The 16,030-nt window shown below is 39.0% G+C and overlaps 3 protein-coding genes across 4 annotated transcripts in view; 2 read left to right on the forward strand and 1 right to left on the reverse strand.

The window, feature by feature from the left end:
* LOC124179260 overlaps nt 1–16,030 on the reverse strand; it is a 130,936-nt gene that overhangs the window by 97,546 nt on the left and 17,360 nt on the right. The window lies entirely within an intron of this gene.
* LOC124177470 lies at nt 7,859–13,515 on the forward strand. The gene is made up of 5 exons (XM_046559853.1): nt 7,859–8,173; nt 9,969–10,516; nt 10,904–11,106; nt 11,383–13,457; nt 13,507–13,515. The coding sequence occupies exons 1-5, from the start codon at nt 7,859–7,861 to the stop codon at nt 13,513–13,515; spliced, it is 3,150 nt and encodes a 1,049-aa protein (XP_046415809.1).
* Nucleotides 11,745–15,240, forward strand: LOC124179258. Of its 2 annotated transcripts, XM_046563493.1 has the most exons (3): nt 11,745–11,789; nt 13,595–14,433; nt 14,517–15,240. In XM_046563493.1, exons 2-3 carry the CDS (start codon nt 13,635–13,637, stop codon nt 14,624–14,626), a joined length of 909 nt encoding a protein of 302 aa, XP_046419449.1. In that variant the 5' UTR covers nt 11,745–11,789; nt 13,595–13,634; the 3' UTR covers nt 14,627–15,240. The 2 variants fall into 2 exon arrangements, with proteins under 2 accessions (XP_046419449.1, XP_046419448.1); XM_046563492.1 differs by lacking the exon at nt 11,745–11,789 and having other exon boundaries at nt 13,445–14,433.

The following is a 16,030-nucleotide window of genomic DNA, read 5'->3' on the forward strand; positions in this document are numbered from 1 at the left end:
GTGGATGTAAATCACCACAATATACTTATAATGATGGTAGTAGCGAGGATGACGGATTGTCACCTCAAAGTTTTAAGCTACAACAAGTCAGCAGCAGTGTGTTGGCACATATAGACAGTGCAACAACTATACGCACAATTCAAGATGTCGACAATTGTGCATCCATGCTGATGTCGTGACAGATGTCGTACCCTAATTATAATTCTTAGAAAAAGGGGAAGGTGCACAAAAGTTGACAAAATCTAAAGAAGGAGATCGTTCTGCGCAACGATCGACACCTATAAAAACGGCGACCGATCATCGGATCGTCCTCTTGGTTTCAACCACCAGATTCGTCATCTTGTTCCGGTACAGTCTCGCGGTAAAATCCTTTTGCCTTTTGCATTTAAAGTTTTCATACAACGTTACTCTGCCCAAAAGTCCAGCGAGCTTTCAGCTCCATTTTGTCATATTAATTTAAGATCTTACACTAAGTAATTACGTTTTTGTGACCTGAAATATTGAACTTATAAAATAAATCCAAGTTAATCAAAGTATCCAAATATATTAAAATCAGTCATTCCGTTAAATCCTCTCACCAATCTACGCTGCAAGTCATCATATCCAGATTATTCTCAAAAGGTAAGCCAGTTAATTAAATCTTTTATCCAATAATTACTCCTTCCTCGGTTCGTTCGATTAGAGCGACAGAATGCCCGTTGTCCGGTGTATTTCAATACTTTATCGGTAATTGGTGACCCAAGCTACTGAGCTGAATATTATGACCAATTTTTCCTGGTTTGCCAAGAAATTCATTTGCAAAATTGAAATGTTGATGTAGTAGTTGAAATCGTGATGTTGATGAGGATTATTAATTGGGAGCGGTTGGCTTTTAGCGGGAATTGTGTGGTTGGGTATGTCTTCTTGGAGTAGGGGAAACGTGAGTTCTGAAATTTTCCTTATTGATTGCTGAGCGTAGGGGAATTGCGAAGGCTTGGAGTACAGGGTTATGCGCGGGCGTGTCTACGCGTTCTGATTTACCCTTACTACCTCCTTTGGTGTACCACCCCTTAGTCTTGGGTACACCAACCCAAGGTGTGATGTGTGTGTGTGAATGTGTGGCGTATTTGGGCCTTAGTTTATAATTTTTACCAAGGTTTTGGGGGTACTCTCGAGGCCATATATAAGCCCCGGCTGAATTCCTTGCGGTCTCAGTCGTCTATTGATTTTGAAGAAAATTTTCTTTGTCTCGAATAGTTTGTTTAGAGCGGAGGAGAGGAAAAGAAAAGGAAGAGAAAAAAGAGAAATAAAAATATAATGGACATCGGTTGGTTTTGTTGGTCATGTTTTAAATTGTTCGATTGGGATTCTAATATAGTTTGTTGTTTTAGTTCTACCACGATTATTCTTGACTGACTTAATGCGAGGTGGTCTCGGCGGTGGAGCGCTGGGACTTGCCTTTCGCCGGGTTGTGGGAGGGTCGGCGACAAACTTTATGGGCAACCTTCCGTAGGTCGACGCTTTGCATGAGCTTTGACGCGTGGCGTCCGTCTGGCGGAGGAGTATATTCCTGGCCGATGCACCAAAAAAATTTTATATGTGACGTCGGAACGGTATCTGGTGGAAATTTCCAGATGTTAGACACCGGAATCGTTCACACAGCTACAGTAAGACTCACAGCTAATGTACGACGAGAATGTATACCGAACAAATCCCTTAAAAGAAATGATGCCATATGAGAACAACGCCTTAATCTGTGTGTAAAGGAACTATCACAATGCGAAATAAACAACAATCGAACTGATGCAAAACTATGGTGATTGCAGCTCCAAAATGTACATCATAGACCTTCAAGGATTCCACGGGGAAGATCATGTCTTCATGATGAAGGAAATCGCAGTGATGAGTTGCTGCGAAGGACTAATACACCACTCAATAGTCCGCATGGAAACAGAAAAATCTACTCTTCCGCCAGAAATCCAAACGCTCGACCAGCAATTAACAGATCACCACCACGGGCTCGATTGGCACGATGGCACCACCGTTGCCAGTGACGTAACTAAGGCATTAGAAGTAATGTACAAGAACACAAGAATCTACGTAAAGGGCTCAGATAAGGTCGAAACCTTAAGACCATACTTCAACGACATAATAAACCTGGACGACCACGGTTGCCCGCCCTTAGCGGCGATTAAAGAAAGCGGAGTACCCTGCATCCAACACTCTTTTATGGATTTTAAATTCAACTGTCCACTCCGCAATGTCTCAGCATTACTTCACTGGATGAAACAATCCTTCCGCGAGCCAGTAAACTGCGACAAACGGACAAACGAACCTAATCGGCTCCCACAAATAGTAATGCCAAGCTGTCAACGACGACGGGAAACACCGAAACGGGAGGTGCCCGAGTCATATAAGAAAATAGCCCTGAATTTACTGGGACACATCGTTAACACGATCGAAAAGGTTTGCAACGATCCCGAATAAAACCAACACCCCGTCTAAACCCAAGGGACATGCAAGCATAAAAAAAAAATTAATATGAATACGCGTCATCAATCCTCTAACAAACCAAACACCTAAACCGATAATCAGACTTGCAAACCCCATATAATAAAACTATTATGCCCACTCGATAGCCCAGGCATAATGAATTCATTTGCCACCATGAAAGGAATTTGTTGAACTCATAACTTTACCGAAGTGATAATACTGACACCTATACGTTGTAACATTACAGGGCTAAAGATGTACGTTATCGACATACAAGGACTTAGAGGGAAAAATAACACGTTCGTCATTAAAGAAATCACCGTGAGAAAGTGCTGCGAAACCGCAATACATCACCTTATCCTCATCACAAAGACAAATGGGACTAACCTACCCGCGAAAATTCAAAGGACTTATCACTGGCTGAAAGAGTGCCTCCACGGCCTTTCATGGGAAGCCGGATCAAACACCCGCGCTCAATTGGAGGAATTAATAAACTCGATGGCCGCTGAGGAAACTGTATACGTTAAAGGCAGGGAAAAGGAGACCATACTGCATGAACATTTCGACACGGTAATCAACCTAGAAGATTACGGATGCCCAGGTATATCGGACATAAAAAACTACGGAACCCCGTGCGACGAACATTCAAAATTGAACCCGGACTTCAACTGCTCATACCAAAATACCGCAGCCATGATGTATTGGCTGAAAACAAAATTCTGTGGACCGGTGCCTTGTGGCCGATGGAAACCTAACCGAGACACCGCTTTAAAATCACCTGTGGCTACAGACCCGGCGAAACTAGATCGGGCGCTCACCGCAAGGAAAGGGCTAGACGTCTTGGAACAAGTAGTCGAAGCAATCAAGAGAATTAACTGCAATATTAAGGAAGACGAAGCCTAAAATAAGAACCACCCATCTCACAAAACACTGACGAAATATAACATCATCAAAATGTCCTAACCTCCTCCACAACCACACATCCTCACCAGAGCAAAAAACAATTCTATCGAACACCAAAATGTTCATTAATTACAGTCGATTTTCTTTTACGACCACAGAGGATCGAGATGGATCTCCGGCTAGCAATCCTGCCCCAATTGATCTGGATGACTATGGCCTTAATCGCCTACGACTGCGGATCGAAAATGATGAACCTGACCACGGTATCTCTCCTTGCAGTAGGAACATGCGACCTGCCGAAACTACAACCTGTAACTAGCACTATCAAAATGTAGCTCCCACAACTCACCGACTACTCAGAAGCACGAATCACGCAATGCAAAGTAGAAATACATCGATCGATCTTTTACTGCGGAATGCATTTGCATATTTCGGCAACTAGCAACGGACAACTCGAATATATACACTTTGTATCAAAAGAAGAATGCATACAAATGCATCTGTACAAATCGTGGAGATTCGGAATTAATAAGCGTTATATCCTTATTAAAACCAAATGGAACAACGACAAAAACAATATCACTTGGCGGAGCAACGAATTTTGACGGGACTTGCGAAGGCATACAATACTCCGACGAATACGGAACATGGAGCGACGTAATAGTCCAAGGATACGTAAAGATCAGTCTAGCCGAATATACTGCAAAAAGCTTGACGCATACACAAGCTTGACGCAGGTCATAACTGAACATGACGTGAACAGTGTCTTTGTTACGATCCGTCGTCATGCCGGCACTCAGCAATGATAGTGACGTCAGACATGCCCTTTGCTTGAGGCAGCAAATATGAACGTCTGATGTGTTCTCTGCATGCTGTATTGTGAAGCGATGCTTGCGACACAATGTTATGTGATTTTGCACAAACATTATGAAACCTCTGTCATCTTGGTGAAAACTGTAGTCACTTCTCTTATTCTGCGACCATAGCAACCAAACTATTCCAAATATAATACCTTATCTCGGGATATTACAATAACTACACGGGGTAGTTGCTAAGTTGCTATGTGATTTTGTAAATTCCGGTGGAATTTACCTTCTAGCCGGACGATAAGGAAAATGTAAAAATATAGTTCCGTTGCGAAATGAAGATAACGGTGACCGTATCGCTCCGTATCAATCTTAGTGGTACCGCCCATCTACTCGTATTTAAAAATAAATTAAAAAACATGCGAATATTGGTGTATCGAGAAAATGAATGAATTCACAGATATAACTTTATTCGCACAATGACCGTTTGTCTATTTACATATACGATTGATCATAGATGCGAATTTTTACACTCGGTTTACATTTTTAGGAACTCGAGACATCTAATCTGCATCAGTTTTCAATCACTTGAGTTGTTTTTATGCAAAAAACTAATAAGGATGAGCCGAGGTAATGGTATTTCTCGAGAGGTATTTCTACATCATTCTTTTGGTTTTAATTTTAGATCTCGTTAGTCATCCAAAATGCTTTGCTTACATCAAGTTTATAAGTGTTACAAAACCGATATATGAAAACATTAAGATTTTCCTCTATAAAACGTAGATAAACATTGCGTGGTTCATAATTTAGTTATGTCGACACTGATATAGCCTGTAAATTTAAACGTTGATGGAGCGAGCCCGTCGACTGTAAGAGATATTTACGATTCAGACGCATATAAATATAGACATCCTGCTTGCTCGGTGAACAGTCATAACGAATCACGACGCCGAGGAAGAAGGTTGTTGTGTATAGTTGTGCAAAAATGTCAATAATTTCAAGCAGGGAAAATGAAGTGGTGGAGACTCAAGATATCGCAGCGCCACCACCGCCACTGCCTTCCACGTCGAAACAAATTCATCTACCCTTGGAAATAATGTTCAAAATAGGGAAGTCCCTGGAGTTACCGGATTATCGGAACTTTTTACACGCACTTTGGCCGAAAAACGACGTGAACCACATTGATCCGCACAGGTTGTGGAAGCTGACAACTCACCAGTTCACGACTACGTTTTTCAACGGGAAGAAACTACGAGTAGAGTACAACCTGGATCCCTGGAGGAAAGAAGATGAACAGATCCTCATCAACGTGAATGATATGTTACCGCTGTTCCATGGACTTCGCCCTCCAGGCGTCAGTGAATTCACATCGATATCAAACTTGGTCAACTTCACCAGAACAACTGTTCACCTGGAGACATGTTCGGATTACCGATACGCCTCGTGTAGACGTCATCTCGAAAACGATGCGGACCTGATGATGGATGGACCATTCGTAAAGCCCGAAGTGGGCGATTGCAACATCGGTCATTTCCACCATTACTGTTCAGATCATCTTGCAGATTGGTTAGAGTTTTTCCTGGCTACTTCGATTGTGCTTCGCGAAACAGGAAAATTTCGCGATGAAAAAACTGCTCGATATTTTTCAATCATACCACTGTACATAAGTTGTGTTCACGGGGCAAACGTACAGGATTTACCATTGTGGATGTGCTTCAGTAGTTAATGTGTTGAATTACGGGTGTAACCGTGATTAAGCGTGTAAATGCTGGTTGCAGATTAACGCCGTGCTTGTAGCGCGCATAATGTAGCAATAATATCGACAGTATATGCCATAGATGTTTATATTTTGTGTGTTTTTGTACCCAGAAGTATTAAAGGAGCTTTCCAGTGTCAAATTTTCAAAAAATCGATTTTTTTTTTACTTTATCGAATAGTATACACTCTTCCGAATATTCCCTGAAATTTTCATGCCGAAATTCAGATTATTTCGGTTACTGTACAGCATTTCTTGGAAGAAGGCAACGGAGCGCTACAGCTGCCGCGTCGGCCGTCTGCCCGTGCGACCGTTATTTCCAGCTCATACCAAAATACCGCAGCCATAATGTATTGGCTAAAAACAAAATTCTGTGGACCAGTGCCTTGTAGCCGATGAAAACCCAACCCAGACACCGCTTTAAAATCACCTGTGGCTACAGACCCGGCGAAACTAGATCGGACGCTCACCGCAAGGAAAGGGCTAGACGTCTTGGAACAAGTAGTCGAAGCAATCAAGAGAATTAACTGCAATATTAAGGAAGACGAAGCCTAAAATAAGAACCACTCATCTCACAAAACACTGACGAAATATAACATCATCAAAATGTCCTAACCTCCTCCACAACCACACATCCTTACCAGAGCAAATGACAATTCTATCGAACACCCTATACGAGTTGATTCGAACCGAACATCCGAAACTACTCATCATCGAAGAACCGACTAAAAACGCGTTCACTCGCAAAAAACCCATAGCAACCAGCAACTTGGACATTTTCACCTATGTAAACTCAAAATTCGTATATGTTGAAAAACATACAGTCAGTGTTACATGAGCGTACGGACTATAACGTCGAAATGGAGCATTGAAGGTAGGCGATGGATACATTTTAGTACTCAAGGAATAAAGGTTATATCATGCGATGTCTCTCAATTTTAGGCCGTGAACGTTAATTTTTTCGGAATATAAGAACGACCGAATGATTCAAAAGTGCGCACCGAGTCGCCCGTATCACATAATCAGTTTTCATAGCGTCGATCCAATTGTAACAAGCCTGCCTGCTCTTGTTCACATGCAGGCATTTAAAACTAACTTATCCTCACGTCATACATGCGGCGGGTTCGTTACTCCAGTACAGACACTTTCACGACCCCACCGAAGCTATACAGTGTTGTGGGAATGCAAGTTCTTAGGAACATACTCGTTCCCGGTTTGTCTAGTCTCTCTCGTTTCAAGAGTGATACAGAATGAAGTTCATAGCGTGAACGTCACGTTACCACTGGGGCGTTCTTAAAATTTTATGACATGCATAGCGGGACATGACTACGGCGAATACGGCTGGACCACACGGCATAGAAGCTATGCGCATATGACGTCCATACTGGACGTCTACACGTCAAGAAACGTCTGGGCGGCTGTTTCGACGCTGCATGTTAAAAAAAAAAGCCGTATGAGTTTAGTGTCGCCACGTTTTTGTATTGTATCATTGACTTCTTGCAAAATGCCGAAATGCGCGTCGTCCGCACGTGAATAAGAATGCAAATGCAAGGTCAAAAATATGCGCATAATGTAAAACATATTGCGTCAATCCGACAATGATGCTGACATTGTGCGATAACGTATAGCGACGATAACATTAACATTCATTTTAACTCAAACGCGTTATCGTATTTAATTTGAACGTCTAACGAGTGGGACACGCTCACTGTTGCGCACCGTCTTCGTAGAAGCCAAAGTTCACTATCTCGTATCATCTGAACACCGATTGATAAGTGTCATGACCATGAATATGGAAACTGATAGTGTTGCGATTGACTCGTACCTTGTTAACGCATGGAACTACAGAACGTATTTGACCGACGCCCTGTTCGCTAGTTTTTTGCGCGTGTTACAAAGTCCGTATTTCCTCCTAATTACAATGAATTCGAAAAAGAATAACGTGGCGTCAAAACACGGCGGCATCATTGAAGAGAGGGCTGGATCAGAACTACCAGTCTCAGCGTCACAGCCAATTGCTTTTCCGTTGGATACGGTCCTCTACATGGGCAAGTTCATGGACTTCCAAGACTATAAAAAGTTTATTCTGTCTCTCTATCCGAATAACATCGTAAGCGATCTCATTCAGAAAAAATTGTGGCAACTATCAACTCACCGGACCGGAACCATATTCATCAACGGGAAGCCAATCGTGATCGAGTATAATTTCGACCCTTCAAGACTAAGAGAATATCAGGTACTGATGAACGTCAATTATTTGTCGCCTATTTTTGGCGGAATCGTATCTCCAACCATGAAAGAATTCGCAACGGTTTCTTAAAAACCATGTTACGAGATCTTCGCACTACAAAGAGCTATAATATTATTATACGTTATTATATATCACTATCATATTAACACCATAATTAACTAACACGATTATATCCAATCATTATGTAACACTCGACAATGCCATTTGTGCATTCGTAGCTGAGAGCTATACTATAAGCAACTTACGCTATACCATATAGCCTGGAGTATAGAAGACTGTAAAACCATAGATAAATGTATAACCAATATGATGTAAAGATAGCACTGCTGCAATAATCCATAAAACCAGAGACTGCAAAACCTTCAAAACCGTGAATACTAATTATCCAGCGTGAATTATACTCTCCTCCGTAACGCCGTATTGTAGGCAACACGCGCAACGTTTTAAAGGCAATGCAGATCTCCAATGTGGAGCCATACAGAGCTTCATCTAGAGAACACATTAGGAAACTTACCGACGAAACGATTGAAGGTAAATCAACTCGCAATAAACTCAAAGATGCATACGTGGCAACACCCAATAACAGGCAACCAACAAACATTAAAATTTATTATGAATTATATACAATAACTTTCAAACGCGTTTTTCTCGAAACACGATTTTTCCAAATTGCTGCCATAATATCTCAAAAACTGGTTGATCGATTCTGCTCAAATTTATACAGCATGTTCAGTCCATATATAACTACAAGTTAATCTAAAATAATTGAGATTACTTCTTTAGTTTTCTTTTTACCAGCTTAATAGACCCGGTTACGAGAAGAAGCACGGCTGCAAGTTCAACCTGTGTTACATCCTCGATCTCCTCTGCCCCTACCCACTAGTTTTATCTTTTTTATTACCTCTTAATTTAATACATTTATATTTTATATTTTTATCTTTTACTTTTATTTTTGCGTCTCCGTATGCATTGCATGCATACGGCTCTCTTTATCACCTTTTTATAACTTCTGGAAATGAACACGTGCAACGGATAGATCCGTATGGGTCTATCTCAAGTGTCTGTTTGGGCAATATTGGCCCGAACATTAAAATAAGGATATCTTTATTATATACAAACATAAAACGGAAATTCCTACCCGCACGTGTGGTAAAGGCGGGATAGTTAATGATAAATTCTCATGCTACACCGTACCCGATGGGCGGGGGTAGTCTTGACGAATAGAAAAACTCAAAATTTTATCAGGCCCTCCTGATTGGTCCAGCATCCCTTAAGGATACTGGTAACCAATCAGGAAGTAGTTCAGACAAGACCACCCGAATCTTTTAAAAGAGAGTAGTCTATTCAGTAGTCAATGAGTAGTCAATGAGTAGTCGATCAGTAGTCAGTCAGCTTTTAAGAAGAAGTCTTTCTCTCAGTTTTTTATTACAAAATCCAATCACGTCAAGCGCTGAGCGAACTCCGCGTTATTTTACTCAAACACAAACTTCCTTTCTACCATAGTACATAACTAACCTCATTTTTATCGAATAAACGTATAATTGTAATTAAACCCATATCGAGTGTAAACCAGTCATTTAATACCGTATACCTCCTCGCCGAGCACGCAGAGCCGCCCCACAGAGCCCGAAAACCAACTGCTAACAACAAAGGTAAGTGACCATTTTTACATCAAAGCCAGTTTAATTAAGGGGGGAACGGTGTCAACAAATTCAAATAATATATCCGGAAAATTTAGTCTCAACTAAGCGTTATACGTATCGAGTGGTTTGGTCTTCAGCCAACCCAGCTCATAACACCTGCAGTGAACCGTGGTGGTACTAGAACCAGAGCGAGTTCCTCCCGCGGCGCTTACCAAAAGAAGCGCTTCTCCTCACATCGAACTGAACGCAATACTGAAACATCAAATCTACTAAGCGACGAGTTGAGGAAGAAACTCTATCCCGGAGTAAAAGACGAGATGAGTGCGATGGATCGCCTTGAGGCGTATAACACATCAAAGGCCATCACTCTTACAATCACAACTCGAGCAATTGGAATGGGCACCCTTCATATATTTTCGTGCCTGTTTGAATTTAATAATATTCCAATCAGAGGTTCAATTTATCAATTATACAGAGTATCACTAGCCGTATTAGAGGCTAAGGTTCAATACGTGCAGCGCGGAATTGCGTCGATTCAGAACAATGAAGACGACTATAAGCATAACACCTTCAATGAAGAGTGGTTGCAGGCAGCTAAAGCTGTAATCGTCTTACCTGACCAGATCAGTTCAATCATCAACGCAATTGGGAAAATAAGCGTTTATGATACGACATATGTTCCAAAGTTAGCCAGATAGAGCAAGAGCCCGTGAGTGCCAGACCTTCGGATTTTTATAAAAGCTGAAAATTTTTCTATGTGTGTCCCTAGTACAGGTAAGAATGATCCCCACCCATGAAGCTGAGGCAGCGGTGGCTTTGGCAGGTAACAGGTAACAAAGGTGTATAAAATTCCATCTCAAATTTATCATAAAATAAAACTGAATTTTTTTATATTTGATTCATAATAATATCAAAACTCGCGTTGCTCATTGCCAGACAGTTGGTATGGTTGCAACCCTCTGCCGGACACCCTTAAACTGTTATAATTTATAATTATACTTACGTTATATTATAAAACCTAAATTTTATATATAATGTTTTGGGGGCCTATTAATCTATGTTTACATAATAGCCGGACAGTTTCGACGGTTCTATCATCTTGCAAAGTTTCAATACCAGAAGAATTATCAGACTTTTATTCTACCCTTCTTGGTGGATGTAACCAAAAACGAAAGACTGGCCAAAAATGTTCTCGTCTAGTTCGTTCTTATTGTCAAGATGTTATTTTCGGAGTTCATGATGGTCGAGTTAAAACGTCGAAGCATATCATGTTAGGTATGACTCTAAAAAGCTTAACAAGCAGCAGAAAAATAATTGACATTATAAACAGATATGGACACTGCATTAGTTATCAAGGCGTTGAAGAATTAGAAACTGAAACTACATTTACATCAATGAAAAAGTCTAGCTTATGTCCAGAAAAAATTAAAAAAAAACCAGAGCTTTTTACTGGTGTGGCATACGATAATTTTGATCGTTTCGTTGAAACTTCTAGTGGTAAGGATACTTTACACGACACAGTCGGAATAATATACCAGAATATCGATGCAGATACAACTGACGAGCCTGAGATGTCCGAAGTTTCAAGTGAAAATACTTCGCCAAATAAAAAAAGAAGAAGAAGAACATTTGATGAAATAAATATAGATGAAATGCCATACCCTAAGAAACCCAAAATGACGAGTGAGTTACAATTATCAGTTGATGATATAGAATGTATGAACTCTCAAATAAACACGGAAATTGACAACATATGGATGATTAGTCACGCTTTAGAATTACCTGACGTACCTATGTGGGTTGGTTTCAATAGTCGGATTGATGATCAAGATAGTCCACAACAACATATATCTTACTTGACGCCGATAAATGCATCTCCAACCAGTACATCAATCGTATTAGAAACTATGAAACAAAGCCAAAAAATAGCTGAAGATTTACAGCAACCCTACATACAGGTAACCTACGATCTAGCTATAGCTAAAGTAGCGTTACAAATACAAGCTACAGAAAATCCAACATTTGATAATTTATTCATTCATTTAGGACCATTTCATATAATGATGGCTTACTTCAAAGCTATCGGTAAAGTAATTAGTGATTGTGGGTTGACTACGGTAATGGTTGAGAGTAGTTTGCTGGCAAACGGTTCAGTTAATGGGTTTTTAGATGGAAAACACTTTAATCGCTGCAAAAGATTGCATCCTTTAGTAGCATTAGGACTAGAAATACTACATTTTAAGTCATTTTTACAAAATGATAACATTACTTTAACTGAGGATATAATAGATGAAGTTAAGAGACTCCAAAATTGTAAAATTTCTTTGTTTGAAATTGAAAATGATGGCCTTAAAGAGCTGATGAATAACTACGGTATCTACAAACAACAAACCCTTAACGGGGAGCATGGTAAAACGTCACAATTTTATCTAATATATATAAACCTTATACATCATTACTTGGACTTATCTCGAAGTATTCGTACTGGAAATTTTCAACTCTTTAAATCAGTGTTACCTAAAATTACAAGCATTTTTTTTGTATTGAATCAACAAAACTATGCTAGGTGGAGCGTCAAATATTATGATAGTCTACTGAGAGTTGATAAAACTCATCCTGATTTGTATGAAGGATTCCTAAAAGGCTGTTTTGGAATTAAAAGAACTACCAAGCCATTTTCGAGACAACCTATTGACCTGGTTCTAGAGCAAACTATAAATGCAGAAGCTGCAAGAAGGCTGACAGGTGTTATACACTTCACTAACTCAATTTCGGCGCGACAACGGTGGGCTCGAAACCATGATGTAAGATCTACAATTATAAGTCAAGTTTATCTTGAACTTGGACTACAAAAACATCAAGATATTTCAACAGATTTGAATCCCCATAATATCAGGAAAAACGCCAAACAACTACAACAATTTGTCGCAACTTTCGATCAATTTATCAATCCTTTTAGTTTAGAAGTTCCCAAAGACCAATTAGTAAATATTTCATCAGGAAAGTCCGCATCACTGCCAGTAGAAGAATTTCTATTAAATTTAGAAGCTAATGGCGATAGCCTCCGAAGAACATTCATTTCTGAATGCCAATCTGATATTACGCGATTTGAAAAAGCTATTAAAAAAACATCTATTAATAATTTTTCTAAAGATTATGAAAAAAAAAAAATTAAAGTCGGTGGAAAAATTCAAGAAGTTAAAATTCAAAGGGATTTATTTGGACGTATGCTGGGAATCTCAATGGATTACAGCATTGACATTTCAAAAATCTTATCCTACCCGATTACTTCAGTACCATTGTCAATGTGTCATTTGGATGGGACCATTTGCAAGACCGATAAATCTGCTTTGATGAAATGTTTAGAGAAAGAGGTCGAGCATGAAGAGCCATCTCAAATTGATATTCTAATAATTGACGGTTTCTTTTTGTTACATACTATGAAAAATGTTCCTAGAAAATTTGGAGGCATTTCTAAAAAAATGTTGCAGATGGTAACTCAATTAAAAGCGTCAAGAATTGATGTCATTTTCGACCAGTATTTTACCCCATCGATAAAAGGATACGAACGTTCTATGCGATTTGAATCTGCACATTTGGAGTATACTATTGCTGGGCCTGAACAAGTCCGTCCTAGTGACTTTGTCAAAGAATTAAAAAATTCTAATTTCAAAGAAGCTCTAGTTGATTTTTTTATTTTACACTGGGCTTCTGACGAAATGGCGCCGTTTATTGGCAATAAAATAATACATATAAATTTCAGAAAATGTCATTCGTTTACTGTTAATGAGGCCAACAAAGTGATGTCAAGTATAAATGAGGAATTGTCTTGCCCAGAGCATGAAGAAGCAGACAACAAAATAGTGTACCACGCGTGTAAAATTAACTACGAAGCAAATATTGTGATTCGAACTGTTGACACCGATGTTGCTGCTATAATGCTAAGTCATATGCATCGTCTTAATGATGGATCACATGTTTGGATGCTTACAGGAGCTGGAAATAATTTAAGATATGTGGACCTAACTAAAATACACGCCAAATTAGGAGAATCTATTTGCAGAAGCTTACCTGGACTACACGCTTTCACAGGATGTGATTACAATCCTGCATTTTACAGAAAAGCAAAATTGAAACCGTATAAATTGTTAAAAAAATATGTAGAATTTCAACTAGCATTCATGAAGTTTGGTGACAGCAAAATCATCGAAAATAACAATGAACAAGTATTAATCTTCGATATAATTCAAAGTTTTATATGCTATCTATACAATATGAATGATATCAACGATGTTGATGCTGCTAGGCTACAAATGTTTATTAATTCGTATACAGTATCTGATGTGAACGAAGCTTTTAATCGAAAAAAGTTGCAAAATTTCGATGCTAGCTGTTTACCACCTTGCAAAAGTGAGCTATTGCAGCAATTTTTGCGAGCGAATTACATATGTAGCATATGGAACAACGCTCACTTACAAAAGCCAACAGCATATAAACCAGTAAATAATGGTTGGATACTGGAAAATGACCACTACTATTTCAAATGGTTTGAAGGAGATCAATTACCGAATTATGTCAGCGAATCTCTAAAAACAGTTCCAGGTATTTGATAATTATGTTAAATTATTGTATATTAATTTTGGTCTATTTGTAATTAAATTAACTTGGTTTTTTTACAATTGCAGAAAACAATGAAGAAGGCGATATTGAAGACGATCAATCCACAGAATGGAATAATAGTGACGAGGAATATGGATGTATTGACGACGACGATGAAAATGATGAAAATGTTTAAAGATTTAATCAAAATAGATGTATTTCCCTGTAACTTTTTTATTTAAAAAAAAATTTGCCCTTTGATATAATAAACAATAAAATTTGATTTACTTTAATTCATTGACTTTACAATTTTGATAGAATTGAAAATAATAAACTTTCGTAAAAATGAAAAATAATATAAATAAAATTATTACAGTTTCGATATGATTGAAGTTGTATTAGAACAATTTTACTGAGTATTGTTTTAAATATTTGTTATTCAAACTGTAAAAATTTATTTAATGAAATTTCTTGATTAAAAAAAAAATAAACTGCACAATTTGAACTTAATAACAGTGGATGCGCAGTGAAGGGCCGCAATAGACCAAGCGCTCTGTCTCACTCGCACTAGTTACTGTATACGCTTCTTGCTCTCCGAACTACTGCTCACTTTGAATGCGTCTGGCAAGATGATAGAACCGTCGAAACTGTCCGGCTATTATGTAAACATAGATTAATAGGCCCCCAAAACATTATATATAAAATTTAGGTTTTATAATATAACGTAAGTATAATTATAAATTATAACAGTTTAAGGGTGTCCGGCAGAGGGTTGCAACCATACCAACTGTCTGGCAATGAGCAACGCGAGTTTTGATATTATTATGAATCAAATATAAAAAAATTCAGTTTTATTTTATGATAAATTTGAGATGGAATTTTATACACCTTTGTTACCTGTTACCTGCCAAAGCCACCGCTGCCTCAGCTTCATGGGTGGGGATCATTCTTACCTGTACTAGGGACACACATAGAAAAATTTTCAGCTTTTATAAAAATCCGAAGGTCTGGCACTCACGGGCTCTTGCTCTATAAGACTCACAGCTAATGTACGACGAGAATGTATACCGAACAAATCCCTTAAAAGAAATGATGCCATATGAGAACAACGCCTTAATCTGTGTGTAAAGGAACTATCACAATGCGAAATAAACAACAATCGAACTGATGCAAAACTATGGTGATTGCAGCTCCAAAATGTACATCATAGACCTTCAAGGATTCCACGGGGAAGATCATGTCTTCATGATGAAGGAAATCGCAGTGATGAGTTGCTGCGAAGGACTAATACACCACTCAATAGTCCGCATGGAAACAGAAAAATCTACTCTTCCGCCAGAAATCCAAACGCTCGACCAGCAATTAACAGATCACCACCACGGGCTCGATTGGCACGATGGCACCACCGTTGCCAGTGACGTAACTAAGGCATTAGAAGTAATGTACAAGAACACAAGAATCTACGTAAAGGGCTCAGATAAGGTCGAAACCTTAAGACCATACTTCAACGACATAATAAACCTGGACGACCACGGTTGCCCGCCCTTAGCGGCGATTAAAGAAAGCGGAGTACCCTGCATCCAACACTCTTTTATGGATT

This window comes from Neodiprion fabricii, chromosome 3 (assembly GCF_021155785.1).
Source record: "Neodiprion fabricii isolate iyNeoFabr1 chromosome 3, iyNeoFabr1.1, whole genome shotgun sequence".
Classification (NCBI taxonomy): domain Eukaryota; kingdom Metazoa; phylum Arthropoda; class Insecta; order Hymenoptera; family Diprionidae; genus Neodiprion; species Neodiprion fabricii.